At 42.6% G+C, this 16,611-nt stretch overlaps 1 protein-coding gene across 1 annotated transcript in view; it reads right to left on the bottom strand.

Moving 5' to 3' along the window:
• GREB1 (growth regulating estrogen receptor binding 1) overlaps positions 1–15,952 on the bottom strand; it is a 119,805-nt gene extending 103,853 nt beyond the window's left edge. Inside the window, exons 1-3 of the mRNA XM_075269143.1 lie at positions 15,796–15,952; positions 8,344–8,454; positions 6,305–6,481 (exon numbers count right to left, since the gene is read on the bottom strand). Of these exons, the coding sequence (XP_075125244.1) occupies positions 6,305–6,481; positions 8,344–8,454; positions 15,796–15,952 (445 nt within the window). The remainder of the gene's footprint in view (positions 1–6,304; positions 6,482–8,343; positions 8,455–15,795) is intronic.
• Between the last annotated feature and the right edge of the window lie 659 nt (positions 15,953–16,611).

Raw genomic sequence — 16,611 nt, 5'->3', positions numbered from 1 at the left:
ACAAATCAGAAAATAAAAACAGATTAGAAAAAAAGGGATTTATTTCACTACCTGGTTTTAATAAATTATAAAATAAATGCTAAAACATCTCCTTTAAGAGCAAAGAAAGACCAAAGCGACACCGATGCCATGCTCATTTCTATGGGCTTTTAATAGTATTCCTAGTGCACCCTGTCTAGTTTCTATGGGTACCAGGGACTGTACGAAGCATTAGCTGATGCAGGAGGTAGCATCACATGCTGTGGTACACAGGTTGCCTGCACAGGTCACTGTGACATCTCGGGTCAAGACAACTGGGCCGGCAGGACAATCCACAGTACTAATCAAGGTATTTGCCAGCCATCTGCTTAACATCCATGAAAAAGCCGCAGGAACATGAGCCTCTCCAGAACATTATCTCCGAACATTGGCTCATAAAATGCAGGAAACTCAAAACTGTGAAATCAAATAATACTCCTCGAGCTAAAGATTAATAGTGCCGCACAGCCCCGGGAGAGGGGGCATATCTCATTTCATGCGACTTCTCCCAAAGAACTGCTAGGTGAGGTCGATATTCTTACAAGAGAATCTCAACCTTGGAGTCATGGAGCTAAAAGTATCTGGAAACTGCTAAGATAACAATTCCTAAGAAGACAACGTTGAGATAAGGTCTGGAGCAATGCGTCGATTACATGCAAGATTTGTCACTAATAATAAGAAGAAGAAGAAGAGAAGAGACTTGTCTGCCTGTAGAGATGTGTCTTTAGGATGTGCTTGAAGCTGGGAGTTAATCTTATCGTCTGGGGTAGAGCATTCCAGAGAAGTGGTGCAACTCGGGAGAAGACTGGGAGATGGAAGTAGGAAGTTCTGATAATAGAGGATGTAAGTGAAAGAGCATGGGGGGGTGGTATACGGAGATGAGGGAGGAAATATACGGAGAGCCTTGTGGATGAGGGTGATAAGTTTATAGTGAATAGGCAGCCAGTGTAGTGACTGGCACAGACTGGATACAGCCTTGTGTATTAGCACATTTTTGAACCAATTTCCATGTTAAACATATTAAGACACGTTTATTAAACTGGTGTTTCGTACATCTCTTCATATATCACCTGTATGCTCCAGTGACAGAGTTGCTAACTGGCATAGATTGCCATTATAACTGGCATGAGTTATAATGAATATGTCAGGTCAAGGGCCCGCTGCTCTAGCCCACTCTGCTCTGCCCATATTCTTAAAATTGATGAGTGACATGCAGATGATAGTGTTGGTAAGAGTTTTTCTGTATTTGTGTCATGTTCTGGGGTATTGGGGCTCTTCATCCCTGATGCAGAGGTGGCAAAACATGCTGGGAGGGGCAATAATGGTGATTATAATGATATGCATCTGAGCTATTGCATATTCTAGGAAGTACTGCAAACTCGCCCAGTCCTAAAACTGATGAAAACGGCTACAGAAATATATATATATATATATATATATATATATATATATATATATTATATTTATTGTAATCCAATGACTGGTCAGGTAATGGAGGGGGTGTACATCTCACCCAGACAACTTTCGTCTGCTGAGCATTTTGGTAAATGCTCAGTACTGGGTTGGATTTTTAGGAATGACAGGTAAGTTGGTAGTGGGACCTGTCATTCCACCCCCCTCCAGTCCACACTTTGGGGATGTTCCAGCAGTGACTTAGCTGCAGAGAGTCTCCTCGTCAAGGAGGCTTAAGAAGCCAGCTCCAGCAGCAACACTTTGTCAGAGTTTGGCTGGAGAGCTGACAGAGAGGTCATATTTTTGGAGCTGTGTCCTGAATGATTCTACGGCTTCTTGATTTCTGTTATTCTAGGTGAGATAACTTATTCTATGTTTAGTTAGAGCCTAGCCGGGCAGGGATTTATTTATGTATTGTTTCCTTTTGTTGCTGCACTACCTTTTTTGAGTGAAAATAAACTCTACCCTTGTTTTTGGACTAAAGAAACTGGACTTGTGGGTCTATGCCACCCCACCTAGAAAACTTTTTATAGGGAATGAATAAAAGTTGTGAGTGTAGTTAGGATTTATTGCCTGTAGTATAACACCCTTCATCCATGTGTAATTGCAGTTGACTATATACTATTTACACCGCCCCGTGACACCTTAGTTATCTCTATGTACACACTCTTATCCAGACTGCGGCTCCCTATTGTCTGCTTCAGTATTTCATCATGGTCATGTACCTGGTTATGTCATGGCACTCCAGCATACCGGTATATGTCATACATGAGTCTCATGGCATTACACTCTGCGGGCTATACAGTATATAGCATTGGATCATATAGTGATACAGGGCAGACAGTGACTTTATCCCGACTCTTATTGCACAACTCCACAGTCTCACTAATAGTTTGGCTCTAGCTATATAAAGCTTCACCACACATGGCGATGTAAACACGTCATATACTGCCCTATTAGTCACCCCTTACTGGTGTTCCGAAAATTGTTTCTGTCCCATAGAAGTAAATTGGACTTTATGATTTATTTTTTTTTCAATGTTTCATCTTCCCCGGTCTCCTGCCCAAGTCCTGTAATTTCGGATCAACCCCTTTAACAAAAAAATTAAGTCAAATCTATATGCGAATATGTATAGAACACCATGGCTCCCGACTCTCCCCAGACTACTGGACCAGAAGGTACCAAGTGGCTAAGGCTAACAACTACCTGCTACTGGAGCAGAGGGGCGACTTGTTCTGGTTTCCTCAAGGGTTCTCCCAGAGCTTACAACTATGGCCACCTCCACAAAAGCAGAGGTGCACCTTTATAGAGGTGCTGGTAATGTTTACATTGGGGCAGACTACACACCTTGCTGACCATTACCTGCAGCGGCTCCTCTGTCTGGAAGGTCTGCAGACATGTTTATTGAGGATGTAGGGGGGTGGGAGTCTGTCTTGGGGCTGTACAGGTCTGGCCTCCACTACTATCATTTATTGTTCTTTTGTGCCTTTGTTTAGAGTGCTAGTCATACAATGGCTTCCTCCGCTCTAATTGCTGAGCTTTCATGTCCCAGACAGATCTGCTCTTCTGGAATTTTATTATCTATCCCTAGGAAGAGGATGGGACTTGTTTGTAGAATCCAGGAATTGTTCAACTAAATGACCTACAAGTGTTTGTTATGGAAATCTGTACACTAGGAAACAATCTGTAGAAAGTTCTGCTTTTGTGTAGTTTATTACGGCATAATATCCTTTTTCACACATGCCGAACATTTGGAAATTCAAGGGGTTTTAGGCCAAGGATTGTGTCACACAACCAAAAACAGTGTGCTGATTTTTTTTAGGGTACAAATTGGCAGAAAAAAAAATATATCATATGCGAATCACGGTTGCATTCAACATCCCTTGAGTCCACGATGGTAAAGTCATGTGCGACTTGTGATCCGTGACAAAATATCCCGCAGGTTTGGATTTTTTGACCACTGTGGTTGCACAAGGTTATAGGTTGCAACGTGACCCCATAGACAGGTAGGAGCTACAAAGTGATTTTTGTCACCCGGCGACACCTAGACTAACACATGGAAAACGAATTTCACTTGCATTAGGACATGGTGACTTGGCCATTTTTGGTCCTGTAAGGCCCCGTTCATATCTGCGTTTGGGTTTCCATTCGGGGACTCTGTTTGGAGACCCCTGAACAAAAATCTATCTACGTAAAAAAGTGGTTTCTTTTCTCTCCGCATATTTCATGTGTATAGGGGAACAGAATGGCACAAACGTAAATGTGAATCAGGCCTAAGATTTAGATTTACATGTAGCCCCAGCTTAGATACGTCGTTATGCATCAAAAGTCATCATATAGTCTAGCCTTACTAGTGTGTATATACTGTGCTGGGTAACTGATATTAAATATTCCAAATTATTGCATTATAGACAAAAAGTATATGTACAATGTAGTGAGGACAGCAGAGTCTCTAAGGACTTCTCTTCTGCCTTGATCTTGTGAAATAAAGTAGTCATTTCTGTTTGGAAGTGTCAGACTGCCAAAATTTCTATATTAGGGTAAGTTCATATGGGTTTTTTTGGTCCAGAACCTGAGGCGGAGGCCACCTCAGGTTCCGGACCAAAAACCGGGTAGCTGCAACTGAAAGCCAGTGCACTGCACCAGCATCCAGTCGCGCACTCCGATCCAGATTAGGCCCAATGAATGGGCCTAGTCGGGAGGAGGGAGTGTCTTCAGGCCGAATCACAAGGCGAAACGGCCTGAAGAATGAACTTTTTCTGGGAGTCGGAACAAACTGGCTCCCAGAAAAAAGACCTGAGCGACTCCCATTGATTTCAATGGGAGATGTCTTTTTGGTCAGGATTTTGAAGCGGATACGGCCTCAAAATCCTGACCAAAAAAAAACCCCTGTGTGAACTTACCCTTACTGGTTGTTGGATAAAATGGGTTTTACTCCATGCATGGCCGCAATCCAGCAATCCAGCAATTCAGTGACTGGGTGGCAAACTACGGAGCAGATCCTATTATTGTCTGTACTTGCAGCAATTTGATTTGCCCAAGTCTATGGGATCAAATAAGTCTTTGTACCGATCTGTGACTATGGATGACCGTAGTTATGGTTCCATTTATGCAAGTAGTTAAGACCACTATGGTTGTGATAAGATCAAAGCCGTGTTTATGACTAATTGATTAATAATCTCGGGTAACTGTTGTCGTCCTAATTAATTAGGCTGAGTGCCAGGCGGTAAAGAAGTCACAGCACTCTATATGTTGGTATTCGTTCCTCTCTCAGCTAAGGTATGTGTGCAGACGCACTTTTTATTACAAAACACGGGGGATAAATAGTAGCAGAGAAAGGAGGAGAGAGAACAACAACATAAGTTTTCATATTAATTCCTGATTGGTATGGTACATCTCAATCAAACAGAAAAAGTTTAGGCAGTGTCATATATAGCCAGCTACTCCTGGTCCTGTGTGGTAACTAGAGATGAGCGAATACTATTCGAAACTGCAGTTTCGAATACCTCACTCCATAGGAATGAATGGGAGCAGCTGCGCGCCGACCGGCGCCAGCGCTTAACCCCTTGTAGTTCGCCGGCTCCCATTCATTCCTATGGGAGCAAGGTATTCGAAACTACAGTTTCGAATAGTATTTTCTCATCTCTAGTGGTAACCTTGGGAGATGTCTTCTGGCAGCAAGCCAAGTATTTGTTTTTCTTGCACCCATCCTGGATGCAGGCGCCATCTTATCATATAACATTACACCAGTTACAATCATAAGCAACTATATCTAGCATTCAGTTTTTAAGGATAACAATGTGTTTCATACATTACATCATTATAACCTTGTGTGCATTTAACCTTAGGACACTTTTTGGGATAATGGGAACACTATAGGAAATAATGGGAAGGATTTCCTATAGGACAAATTATTCCAACTGCACCATGACATCACAATCACATCACATCCATCATTTATATGCTATTGGTGACGCTTGCATGTACACCCATGGTCGCTGAGACCAGTCCTTGGCTGCAGCGATCCTGTAAATGATGCATTTTTGCCATTTTATACCAATCCCTTTTGGGACTGGTCACATATAAAGATACTAGTTGAGCTAGGTTCACACCTGCGTTGGGGTTTCCGTTCTTTGGGTCTGCTTGGGGACCTGAAAAACAAAAACCCAATCTACTTAAAAAATGGTTACCCACTAAAACCCTCGGACCCCATAGACCCCAGTTTCCCCTTGCACGACTTTTCGGTGTCGGAATCCCCGAACAGACAATGAGTGCAGCTTGATCTGAGTTGAAAAATCGCCCCCAGATCTCACACCATTCCTTTTTATATTGCCTTGCATTATACGAGTTGCAGCCCCCTCTACATAGGTTACAAGTATCAGGCCTGTATATGTTGTAGGAGGAAACTAATATAAATGGCTGCACGAATAAATCAAAATAATTCAAGGACATGGGACTTGAAGTAACATAAAAAAAAAAAATCTTTTCTACTCGTTTTTCTCCCAGCCTACTCTCATTATCTTCTATTTATATAGTACTCGTTGTAATGCAGGACTTGGTCACGGTGCCCCGGCCTTATACCTGCACTTCAACAGCAGCGTCTGGTTTTTTTCTCTGACCATACATGGCACATCTAACCAAAACTGCCCCCAAAAAAGACCTTGTTATGAGTCCACATGCAAAAATTATTTTGCCATGACAATGTGTGCAAAAATGTAGCTTGAGGACCCCCAATGTAAAATCTGTAAGTCACACTTGCAATCCCGACTATAAGGACCTCTGGAGCCCATTTGTGGCCATTGTAGTCACAGGGCAAAAGCATCGAGAAACGTACCTAGAAGTGCATTGCGGCCATTGTCATCTGGCAGGAACTTCTTATCCACGGCACACACCAGGACGTGATCTGGTAAACTGGGCGACTTCGCACCAACCAATAAAAATCCAGGAGGAACTTCAAACTGTTCAGACGCTATGAACGCCAATCTCAAGTCTTTACCGGCCTGACAAAAGCCTTAAAGAAAGATAAAGAAATACAAAATTATAATTTTTTATTATGTCCAAATATCCTGGTCGGGCCATTGGTACGTACAATTTTTTAGTCTCAACAATAAGGCTAAGGCCCTACTGGGCGGGAAGGCAGGAAAAAAACTCAGCGTAAAAAAACGCAGAGAAAACGCGGCGTTTTCTGTCGCAGAAAAAAAAGCGCGGACACGCTGCAATTTCCAAAACCGTTGCAATTTTGAAAATCGCAGCATTTTATTATATCTACGGAAACGCCGGTGGCTTTCCCATTGATATAATTGTCATAGAAAGTCCGTGGAGGAAAACTCTGTGAACTTTTTGTTCAAAGCGCTGCGGGAAGCACTGCAATGTGTTCACGTCGCAGTTGTTCCCACAGCGCTTTAGCGTGGTGGTTCCGGCCCGTGGGGCCTTAGCCTCAACCAAGCAAAACAGTGAATTTTTGTCTACGAATTTTGTTGCTTTTCCGCGGCGTTTATGCGGAGTTTCCGCAACACATTGATCATGCAACGTTTTTTGCTGCAGTTTTCACACTCTCCATAGAAATCTATGGAGGGAAAAACTCAGCGTTTCCGCAACCATAATTGACGTGCTGCGTTTTTGAAAAACGCAAACGTTTTTGAAAAACACAGCTTTTCTGCAGCGTTTTTTTCCGCAGTGTGCGGTTAGGATTATACAAAATTGCATTCACTATGCTGTACAACATACTGTAAAACGCAGTGTTTTTTTCCGCTAAAGCGCTGCGGAAAGAACCGCGGCGTGAACGCACTGCAGTTCTTTCCGCAGCGCTTTCAACAGAAAGTTTGCAGAGTTTTCCTCTGTGGACTTTCTCTTAACATTATATCTACGGGAAAGCCACCAGTGTTTCCGTAGATATAATTGACATGCTGCGACGGCTTTGCTGCGCTGCGATTTCTTCCGCAAAGTGGGCATGGGATTCGCATGAATCCCATCCCCTTTGCTTGCACTGTAAAACACCGCGATTTTCGCGGCGTTTACGTCCCGTAGGGCCCCGGTCTAAAGGAGATGCAGAGCTCATGTGAATGCTGCAGTCCACCCACTATGATGGCAGAGGTGACCAAAAGAACAAGGCTAAGGGTGGCTTTACATAATATTCACAACTTATAAGGACCCTGGGTAAAGGATATGGTTAAAATTCCAAGATCTGCGGACCTGTCTAGGCCAACCGGTTAGCCTTCACGTATATATAGCATGGCTTCATGCAAGTTTCTAGCTGTATAGGGCTATAGTACGGCCAAGGTGGTGTCTATGGTCCATGCTCACCTTACATACCTCTGATTTTATGCCATGAAGAATTATGCCATTGTCGATTTCCTTAATATAGTGCCATACGTAGGCAGTATATGGCAGCACAATGAATATTTACAGCTATGTCATAGTTTTATTAAATTATTTTTGGCCTACATCAACCACACCATACAAATAGAGGTTTGGCATAGCCAAGCGAGCAGTGTTCTCAATGGGAGGAGGGCATAAGGCGCTACCAGAAACCTCTGGAAATTATTTATCTCCTGTGGGAACAAAGGATTGGGCATGTTGGAATCCAACAGCCCAATTCTTCTTCTTCGTGAGAGTTGGGGCATCTCCATGTACTTTAGATGGTTGTCTGGTCCCAACAAACCAGTCAGTTTTGTTCAATGTTTACCCAATGTGAATGGCAACCTTTAAAATCACTGAAATATTGTCTCAATGGCTCTGATTTTTATTGTGAGGGCCTAAAACACAAGACGAAGTTCCGTCATGAAGAAAATTGAATTCCTCATCAACAATAGTTTATTGCAAAATCTTGCAGAAGATATTATGCAACAAGAACCCAGGGCTCTTAGTCCTCACCATCCGTCGTGCAGCAGCCTTCAGGGGGAGGTTTGTTCTGATATGAATGAGCTGGACTGCTTGACCCAGATGCATCATCGTCTTCATCGTCATCGTCATTGTCCCCACCACCTACCGAGGATAAAATGGGATGATTATAAATAGAAACACTGATCACGAAGCGCATGCAAAATTGTTAAGATCTGAGCATCAAAAATTTCCATCTAAGCTTTATACTGAAGCTCTGCCTGTTTGGATCGGCCGCTTTGTATAAGCACAAGCCCAGCGCCAGCTCACAAAACAGTAGTTATGGCTGGAGACGTGAAGACATGGCAGCAACGGCCTGATATGTCATCTAATAGTTTGACTAGAGAGTGCAAGAAAAAAGCCATAATGACAAGCAGACTTTCACTGTGGGGTAGACTTTGTTTTCACTTTCCTCTATGGGAGGGGGGGGGGGCACGCATAGGTTTAATGCTAATGTAATGGAAGTCATTAGTGGAATTTACTACATGAAAGGCGGTCTGACAGGGAGCAGGGCTGTGATCATATCAGCGCTCTGGAAGCTTCAGCTCATTAAAGGAAATGCTAACGTCCCTCCTAAAGGTCCCTTTGTAGCAAGAAAGAAGAGAGCGGCCATTGTCTAAGCAATGACTAAGAAAAGGTGTTTATAAGGCTGGTCTTACACGACCGTATTGAATGTACGGTCCGCAAGTTGCTGATCGGCAACATAGACTCCGCAGATGTCCATGTCCTGCCGCACTCACCCATAGAGTTCTATGGGCGAGTCCGTGCAGTGCCGCAATTCACGAACATTACGGACATGTCCTATAAATTGCGGACCACGGTTGCGGCCCGGCACACCACGGATAAAATATCCGGTGGTGTAAGAGGCCGCATTGAATATAATGTGTCCACAAATGGTCCGCAATTCAAAACCCTCAATTGCCGACTTACATTACGGCCGTATAAGACCAGCCTAAAGGGGACAGAAGCATTATAACCTTTTAGTATAACTCGATATCTACTTTGCAAAAAAGACCATTAAATAACTATATGGACGGGTGCCAAGTTGGGCCAAATCTAGCTAATGTGGCCGTAATATCTGTATTATGGAAACAAATCCTAAATCCCTTCATATAAAACCAAGCATTGATCCAAATTTTGTTCTATGGTGATCTACGTTGTATATTACCCCTCAGCAGTCCAAGTTTTGCACCTGTAAGACCCAACTTTGTAAGGGTAGGCGCACAACGTATTTAAGAACCTTCAATACAATTTAGGCGGTGCGATCTTAGGCCGGGTTCACACGATGTATTATGACACGTAATGTGGTAAGTAGACGGCGCAGGAGCTTTTGCGGGCTGTATTCGCTCCCATTGTTTTCAATGGGAGCCGGTACCGCATACGTGGCGCTATTTTGCGGCCGCCACAAAATCACGGCTGCAGAATAGCGCCGCGTATACGGTACCGGCTCCCATTGTTTTCAATGTGATCCGAATAGGACCTGACCTGAGTTTTGCAGCCTAGACTCTCGGACCACACATGGGACCGTGTAATTCACCAACAGAAATGAATGGGCTAGTGTGCTATCCGGAAAAAATCCAGATAGCACACTGAACCACGCCACGGTCGTCTGCAAGGAGCTATAGGTACAGAGGAGTACAATATTCTGTCACACACAGCTATATTTTTGGGCAACCACTGAGCCACCATGTTGCCCCCATTTTTTTATGTAGATTGTGAGCCCCATATAGGGATCACAATGTGCTTTTTTTTCCCATCCAATCAGTATGTCTTTATAGTATGGGAGGAAATCCACGCAAACACGGGGAGAACATACAAACACCTTGCAGATGTTGCAGGACTCGAACCCAGGACTCCAGTGTTGCAAAGCTACAGTGCTAACCACTGAGCCATCGTGTTGCCCCTAGAAGGACCTTTTCCTATGCGACTCCTGCAAATTATAAGATTTGCAGCAGGAAACCTTTATCCCCCTCAGCTTGGATTCACATGGCTTAGATTCAGTTGTGTGACGGGCATTTTTTTAATGACTACAGACATGTCCAATTTTTGTCTGTTTTCCCCGATCCCTCAATACACTGAAATGTACGAGGAATCTGTGAAAACATTTGCCGCTTGGGTGCAAAAACTTACAATTTACATGGCCACTTTCTACCACGGAGGTATGAATATAGGCTAAGGGTAAGTTCAGATGTCACATGTTGGAAACAACTCTAAAACCGGGGCCTGATGTGGCAAATCCCATCCACACATAGCAGAAAAATACCCGCAGCGGAAACGCTGAGATATCCAAAAGCGTTTCATTTTTGGAAATTGCAGCAAGTCAGCTATACCTACAGAAACGTTGGCGCTTTCCCTATACAACTGAAGCAGAAAGTCAGTAGAGGAAAACACACCGGACATTCTGTGAAAAGTGCTGTGGGAAAATCTGCAACGTGTTTCCTCCATGATTTTTCCATGTTGATTTTCGCTGCAGCCTGGTACGTTGGGCCTTAGCCTAAATGATTTGTTTTTTTACAAAATGTAACATGCTCAGTTTGTGGTATTGCTCTGTTGCTCTCATAGTTCTAATATTAATGAAAACCGTAACTTTACAACAACTGCATTAAAACTACAGGTGTGAATAAAGGACAAATACAGTAGAAACACAAAACATTTTTTGCCTTACTTTCGGGGGGGGGTGTCCTTCTCTCGGGGAAACACAGTAGTAATATAGATACAGGATAATACACAGTAATATATTACAGTAGTAGACACACATAAGCTGAGAAGAGAAGATATACTAGGAGCCCATATCAGCTAAGGAAGAGAAGAAAGAAAGAAGACTTCAGAGTCATTTAGTTCTCTGTGCGGGGTGATCTTCGCTTGCTCTGATGTAGATTATACAGCCTGATCGTGGTTGGAAGGAAGGACTTGCGATAGCTCCTTCTCACACTTGGGGTGAAGCAGTTGGTCACTTACAACACTGCCCAGTCCTGTCACGGTCTCATACATGGGGTGGGAGTTGTTCTCCAGCATGGAGCTCACCACGGACAGTATCCTTCTGTCACCCACCACCTGTACTGGCTCCCCAGGACAGAGCTGGCCCTTCTAATCAGCCTGTCAAGTCTATTTCTGCCCCTGGTTGATATACTGCTCCCCCAGCAAGCCACACCGAAAAAGATGGAAAAAGATGAAAAAGGCCCTAAGAAGTGTCCCCTGGACTCTGAAGGCCCTCAGCCTCCTGAGCAGGTAGAATCTTCTGTGGCCCTTTCTGTGCAGTGCACCCAGGTACTTATAAGTCTTGCCTATGATACTCATTCCCTAAAGTGAACTTTATTTAACTCCATAAATTGCCCCCCTATCAGCAGCAGTTACATCCTCCACCTAACCCTCACAATGCCAAAAACTGCATATATACGCCTCCTATTACAAGGGCTGGTTTCTGCCCTCAATAGAAAGCCAATTCTGCTCATTTAAAGGCCCAATGTAACCTGTACGGGGACGATAGACTGCTATTAGGATTGTCCATACAGTTTGCCTATTTTCGGCAGCACATTCCCTTATTTACATTGTCAGTGATCATTTTTCAGCCTCATCGCACGTGGGCCAATGACTGGGAGTGACATCCTGCAAACCCTCAGTCTAGTGACCTTTATAAAAGGTCCTAATGCAGATTTGCTGGCCTGTAGTCACAACTTCTGTGCAAATGTGACTTATCTTTATTTTTATGCCATATGAGAACCCTAAACAGGACAGGACGACCTGAAGAAGATGGTAGAAAACGTGTCACTTGGTAAGAATATCTCATGTAAACCAATATAATCTTACGAGACGCTCCCTGCTAAAGCCTTAATCCTGCACTTCCTTTAGAAAGTGAATGCCTTGAAATGAATAGTAAGATCCCATCTGCACTAATCCAGGAAATTTCATGGAATTAGGAGCCATTTCTCAATTTACCAGAAAGCTGCTGAAACCTGAGCACGGAGGAGCTTTACAACCATCACGTGTGACTGATAACAGCCCGCTCACCTTTATCTGACTTTACCAGTAAGTCCGGGATCTGAATTTTCCAGTATAACTTGTCATATAGTCATTCTGCTCATTCATGGTTTGGGAGTCCAGTGGGCGGTCCTACTCAGTGATGGATAGCCTTCAGTAAAGACTGATAGGACCGCCCACTGGACTCTTAAGCCCATAACAAGCAAAATGGATAAATTAAGGGGGTAGGAAATGAAGAGGAATCTGCGGCGGATATCTACTTCAAATTCATTTTCCACCATCTGAACAAACCCTTAAGGATACGCTATATTCTTGTCAGAATTTTTGTTCCCTCACTACCCTTAAACTGGGTGACAACCTATAAGGCCAGTTGTCGGCATTTTGGTTGTCACTCTGTATTTCCAGTATGTATAGTGAAACGATGAGTCACAAGCACAATGAGCGAACTTTCAGAAGCCTGGGAAAGATGGGTAACATACTGTAATGACAGCAATTTTTTTGAACTGACAAGTTGCATTATTCACTGGTGATATTTTATATTATTTTTATACAATTTTTTTTTTATTTTTAGCTGTTGCGATGTATTACAGGAACGGACGGATGACAAATATAATACGGGGTCTAATGATTCCGGGAACTCACTTCTGACTGTATAGAGGGGGCATCTATAGATAATATAGGAAATGAGTCTGAGGACAAGATAGACCTTATAGATTAGACTAGTAGGCTACATAGATTAGTGTAAGTATTGTCATTCATGATCCACAGACTGCTCTGTTAGGGCTAGTGCACACGGGGGGCGGTGGGGCAGATTTTGGCACTGGGAGTGACGTGGGGAGCCGCGTCACAACCCGCCTGCCACGACTGTTCCCCCTCCGGAGCTCAAATGAATGGGCCGACACCGGAGGTTGCTTCCGCCTAAAGAAAGGGCAACATGCCGATAGCGGAAAAAAGAACGCTAGTGGTCTTCATAGACCACCATTGTATGGAGGCGGATTTTGAGGCGAAATCCGCTGTCAAAATCCACCTCCTTGCTCCCGTGTGAACTAGCCCATAATTATAAGTAATGGCTAAAATCAAGCCTGAAAAATAATAATAATTCTAATTCTTATTACTTCATTATTAGTATTTTAATAATGTAATATTTGATGCTATGCAGTTATGGATGGCTATAAAAGTCGGGGATAGTTACGGTATTATAGTATGGTACTATAGTACGGTATAAGGGGGCATTCACACGGAGTAACGTCGGGCGTGTATCACAGCCGTACACGCCGGCGTTACGGCAGACTGCCGAACACTTCCCATTCACTTCAATGGGAGCGCTCGTAACAGCGGCGTTTACGAGCGCTCCCATTGAAGTGAATGGGAAGTGTTTGTCAGTCTGCCGTAACGCCGGCGTGTACGGCCGTGATACACGCCCGGCGTTACTCCGTGTGAATGCCCCCTAATAGTATGGTATTATAGTATGGTTTATAATCAATATAGTTACGGTATAACAGTTTTGTATTATAGTATGGTATTATAATCAAATCAAACAGTGCAGAATCTAATTAAGTAAAATTTGGCAAATCTAATAGATCACTTCATGGTATTTCCAGATATTTCATACACTAAACGGGTTCATACCGTTGACAATAACAATTGATTTAACGACAGTAGCAGTCATAGTTTTGATAGGAAGGATAGATAGATAGATAGATAGATAGATAGATAGATAGATAGATAGATAAGAAAGAGAGAAAAAAGAAAATACATAGATAAATAGGTATTATCTACACAGATACTCTGTACAATATACAGATCGACCGATACAACTTAATACCTAAACAAAAGGATAGAGAGATATGATGATGGATAGAAGATAAATAATAGAAGGATAAATAATATATAAAAAGGATACATTAGATAGGAGAAAGAAAGGAAGAGAAAGAAAGAAAGAAAGAAAGAAAGAAAGAAAGAAAGAAAGAAAGAAAGAAAGAAAGAAAGAAAGAAAGAAAGAAAGAAAAAGAAAAATAGATAAACGAATAGGTTTTATATACATAGAAAATATCTAAAGGAAACAAATATGACAGATAGATAGATAGATAGATAGATAGATAGATAGATAGATAGGAGATAGATAGATAGGAGATAGAGAGATAGATAGATAGATAGATAGATAGATAGGAGATAGATAGATAGGAGATAGAGAGATAGATAGATAGATAGATAGATAGATAGATAGATAGATAGATAGATAGATAGGAGATGGATAGATAGATAGATAGATAGATAGATAGATAGATAGGAGATAGATAGAGAGAGAGATAGATAGATAGATAGATAGATAGATGATAGATAGATAGATAGATAGATAGATAGATAGATAGGAGATGGATAGATAGATAGATAGATAGATAGATAGATAGATAGATAGATGATAGATAGATAGATAGGAGATAGATAGACAGATAGATAGATAGATAGATAGATAGACTAATAGACAGAATGTAGATATATATATTTTACTATTTCAGATATTTTCCCACTTAGATATACAGATAGATCTATTACTTTGCTCTTATAGTCACAGCATTATACTATGTGAGGACACTTTTGTTCCCTATTTTGAGAGGTTTCAGCTTATTTGTGATGTAGGCTGAATCATGTTACATATATCTCCGCACAGTGTGACTCCTTAGGACACATTATTTTAAACGGTTTAACCCTTTACGGTGTTTTTATCCACATTCCCTGTATATGATAAAGTTCTATTCTCGGTGATTTATTCTACCGTCCAGTACATTACATGCGAGTGTACAATGTGCCCCTTCTTGTTCTACCTCATTCCTAATCCCTGTATACCATCAGCCTGCTCTCCTAATCTCCATCCCCCACCCCAATTGTCATAGTGACCCTTGCAACTGCTCTTCTAGATAGTAAGCTCCTTTGTGCAGAACCTTCTCATTTCTTTCCATGCTGTGTTATAAGTCTATATTCCCTCTATTATGTAATGTATAATATAATGGTCCTTTGGGGATCAAGATAAGATAAGATAAGATAATCCTTTAATAGTCCCACAGTGGGGAAATTTCAGATCAATTTACAGTATATAGCGACAACATATTCTGCAGCGCTGTACACAGAGTGAAATCTATCATATCAATCCCAGTCCGTACTGAGTTTTTGTCACTCCAGCTGCTGTGAAACTACAAATAACCGGAGGATAGCTTCAAGAAGAGCAAGTGTGTATGCTGGGAGTTGTAGTTCCACAAGAGTTGGAGTGCTGGAGGTTACCTACCCCTGCCCTGAGGGTCTCACAGCCTACATCAGACTCATACACTAAGGTAGTTAATAGAAATCTTCACATGCTAAAGGAACATTCAGATGTTGCCCCTGGTCAGAATCAAGCCCAGGATTCTTATGTCTGGAACTAAGACAGTAGAGTAGTTGTCATACACCGCATACTATAGCGCAACCCCTTACCTTCTAGAGAGGATAACTGCTGCTCAGCTTCTAGGTAGAGCTGGGAAAATATCGGTCTTGGGACTAAGTTGTTGGACCTCAGAGAAGCCTCGATGGAATTGTGCAGAACTTCCTCAAAACGCGTCGTCTTCAGTTGTCCGGCATACGAATTCCCCATCTTCCATAGGAGGAAAAGAGCACAGAAGTTAGACTTTTGCAACACGGGAGAAATTTTTTTTTGTAAAGTCTCAGTACAGATCCCCTGCGGCGGGTTCAGACGCCCTCCACTCCTGTGTGTACAGTCACGTATAGGGGTATTGGTGGAGAAGAACCATGGTGATAGAAGAGAAGGAGAAGTCCAAGGAGCCGGTGTGTCCTGGTGCACAGCAATGAGCAGAGTGTTGTAGTGAGCGCCTTGTACTGCAATGAGGCAGCCAATTCCTCCTCTGTGACTGTGTGATCTGAGCCCGGGCTTGATATATTACAGGAAGCAACCTGCCAGCAGCTATTTCCAAGTCACCAGCAGTGACCACAGAATGACACCTTATAAAAGATCTGACTGGGTCTGTGATCCTGGAGGAGACTCCCTATGGTTTACAAGCTGTACAAGAACATCACAGAACGGTTTGTCAGACAATACATTTCCTACCCCCAGAAGAGAGAGGCTCATTGTGAGGAGACACATACAATACAGCGCTCCAATTAACCCCTTAATGACGGGGACAGGGTGACCCTTCATTTCACATAATAAGGCTCAAAACGTCATTGAAGTGATTCAGAACCTGCCCTGAAGACAGATGATGAAACTGCTGATGTTAGTCTCTGAGTCTCTTAATA

This window comes from Leptodactylus fuscus, chromosome 3, assembly GCF_031893055.1.
Source record: "Leptodactylus fuscus isolate aLepFus1 chromosome 3, aLepFus1.hap2, whole genome shotgun sequence".
In the NCBI taxonomy this organism is placed as follows: Eukaryota; Metazoa; Chordata; class Amphibia; order Anura; family Leptodactylidae; genus Leptodactylus; species Leptodactylus fuscus.
Note: the sequence above shows the minus strand (reverse complement) of the source record. Positions and strands in the feature narration are given on the sequence as shown.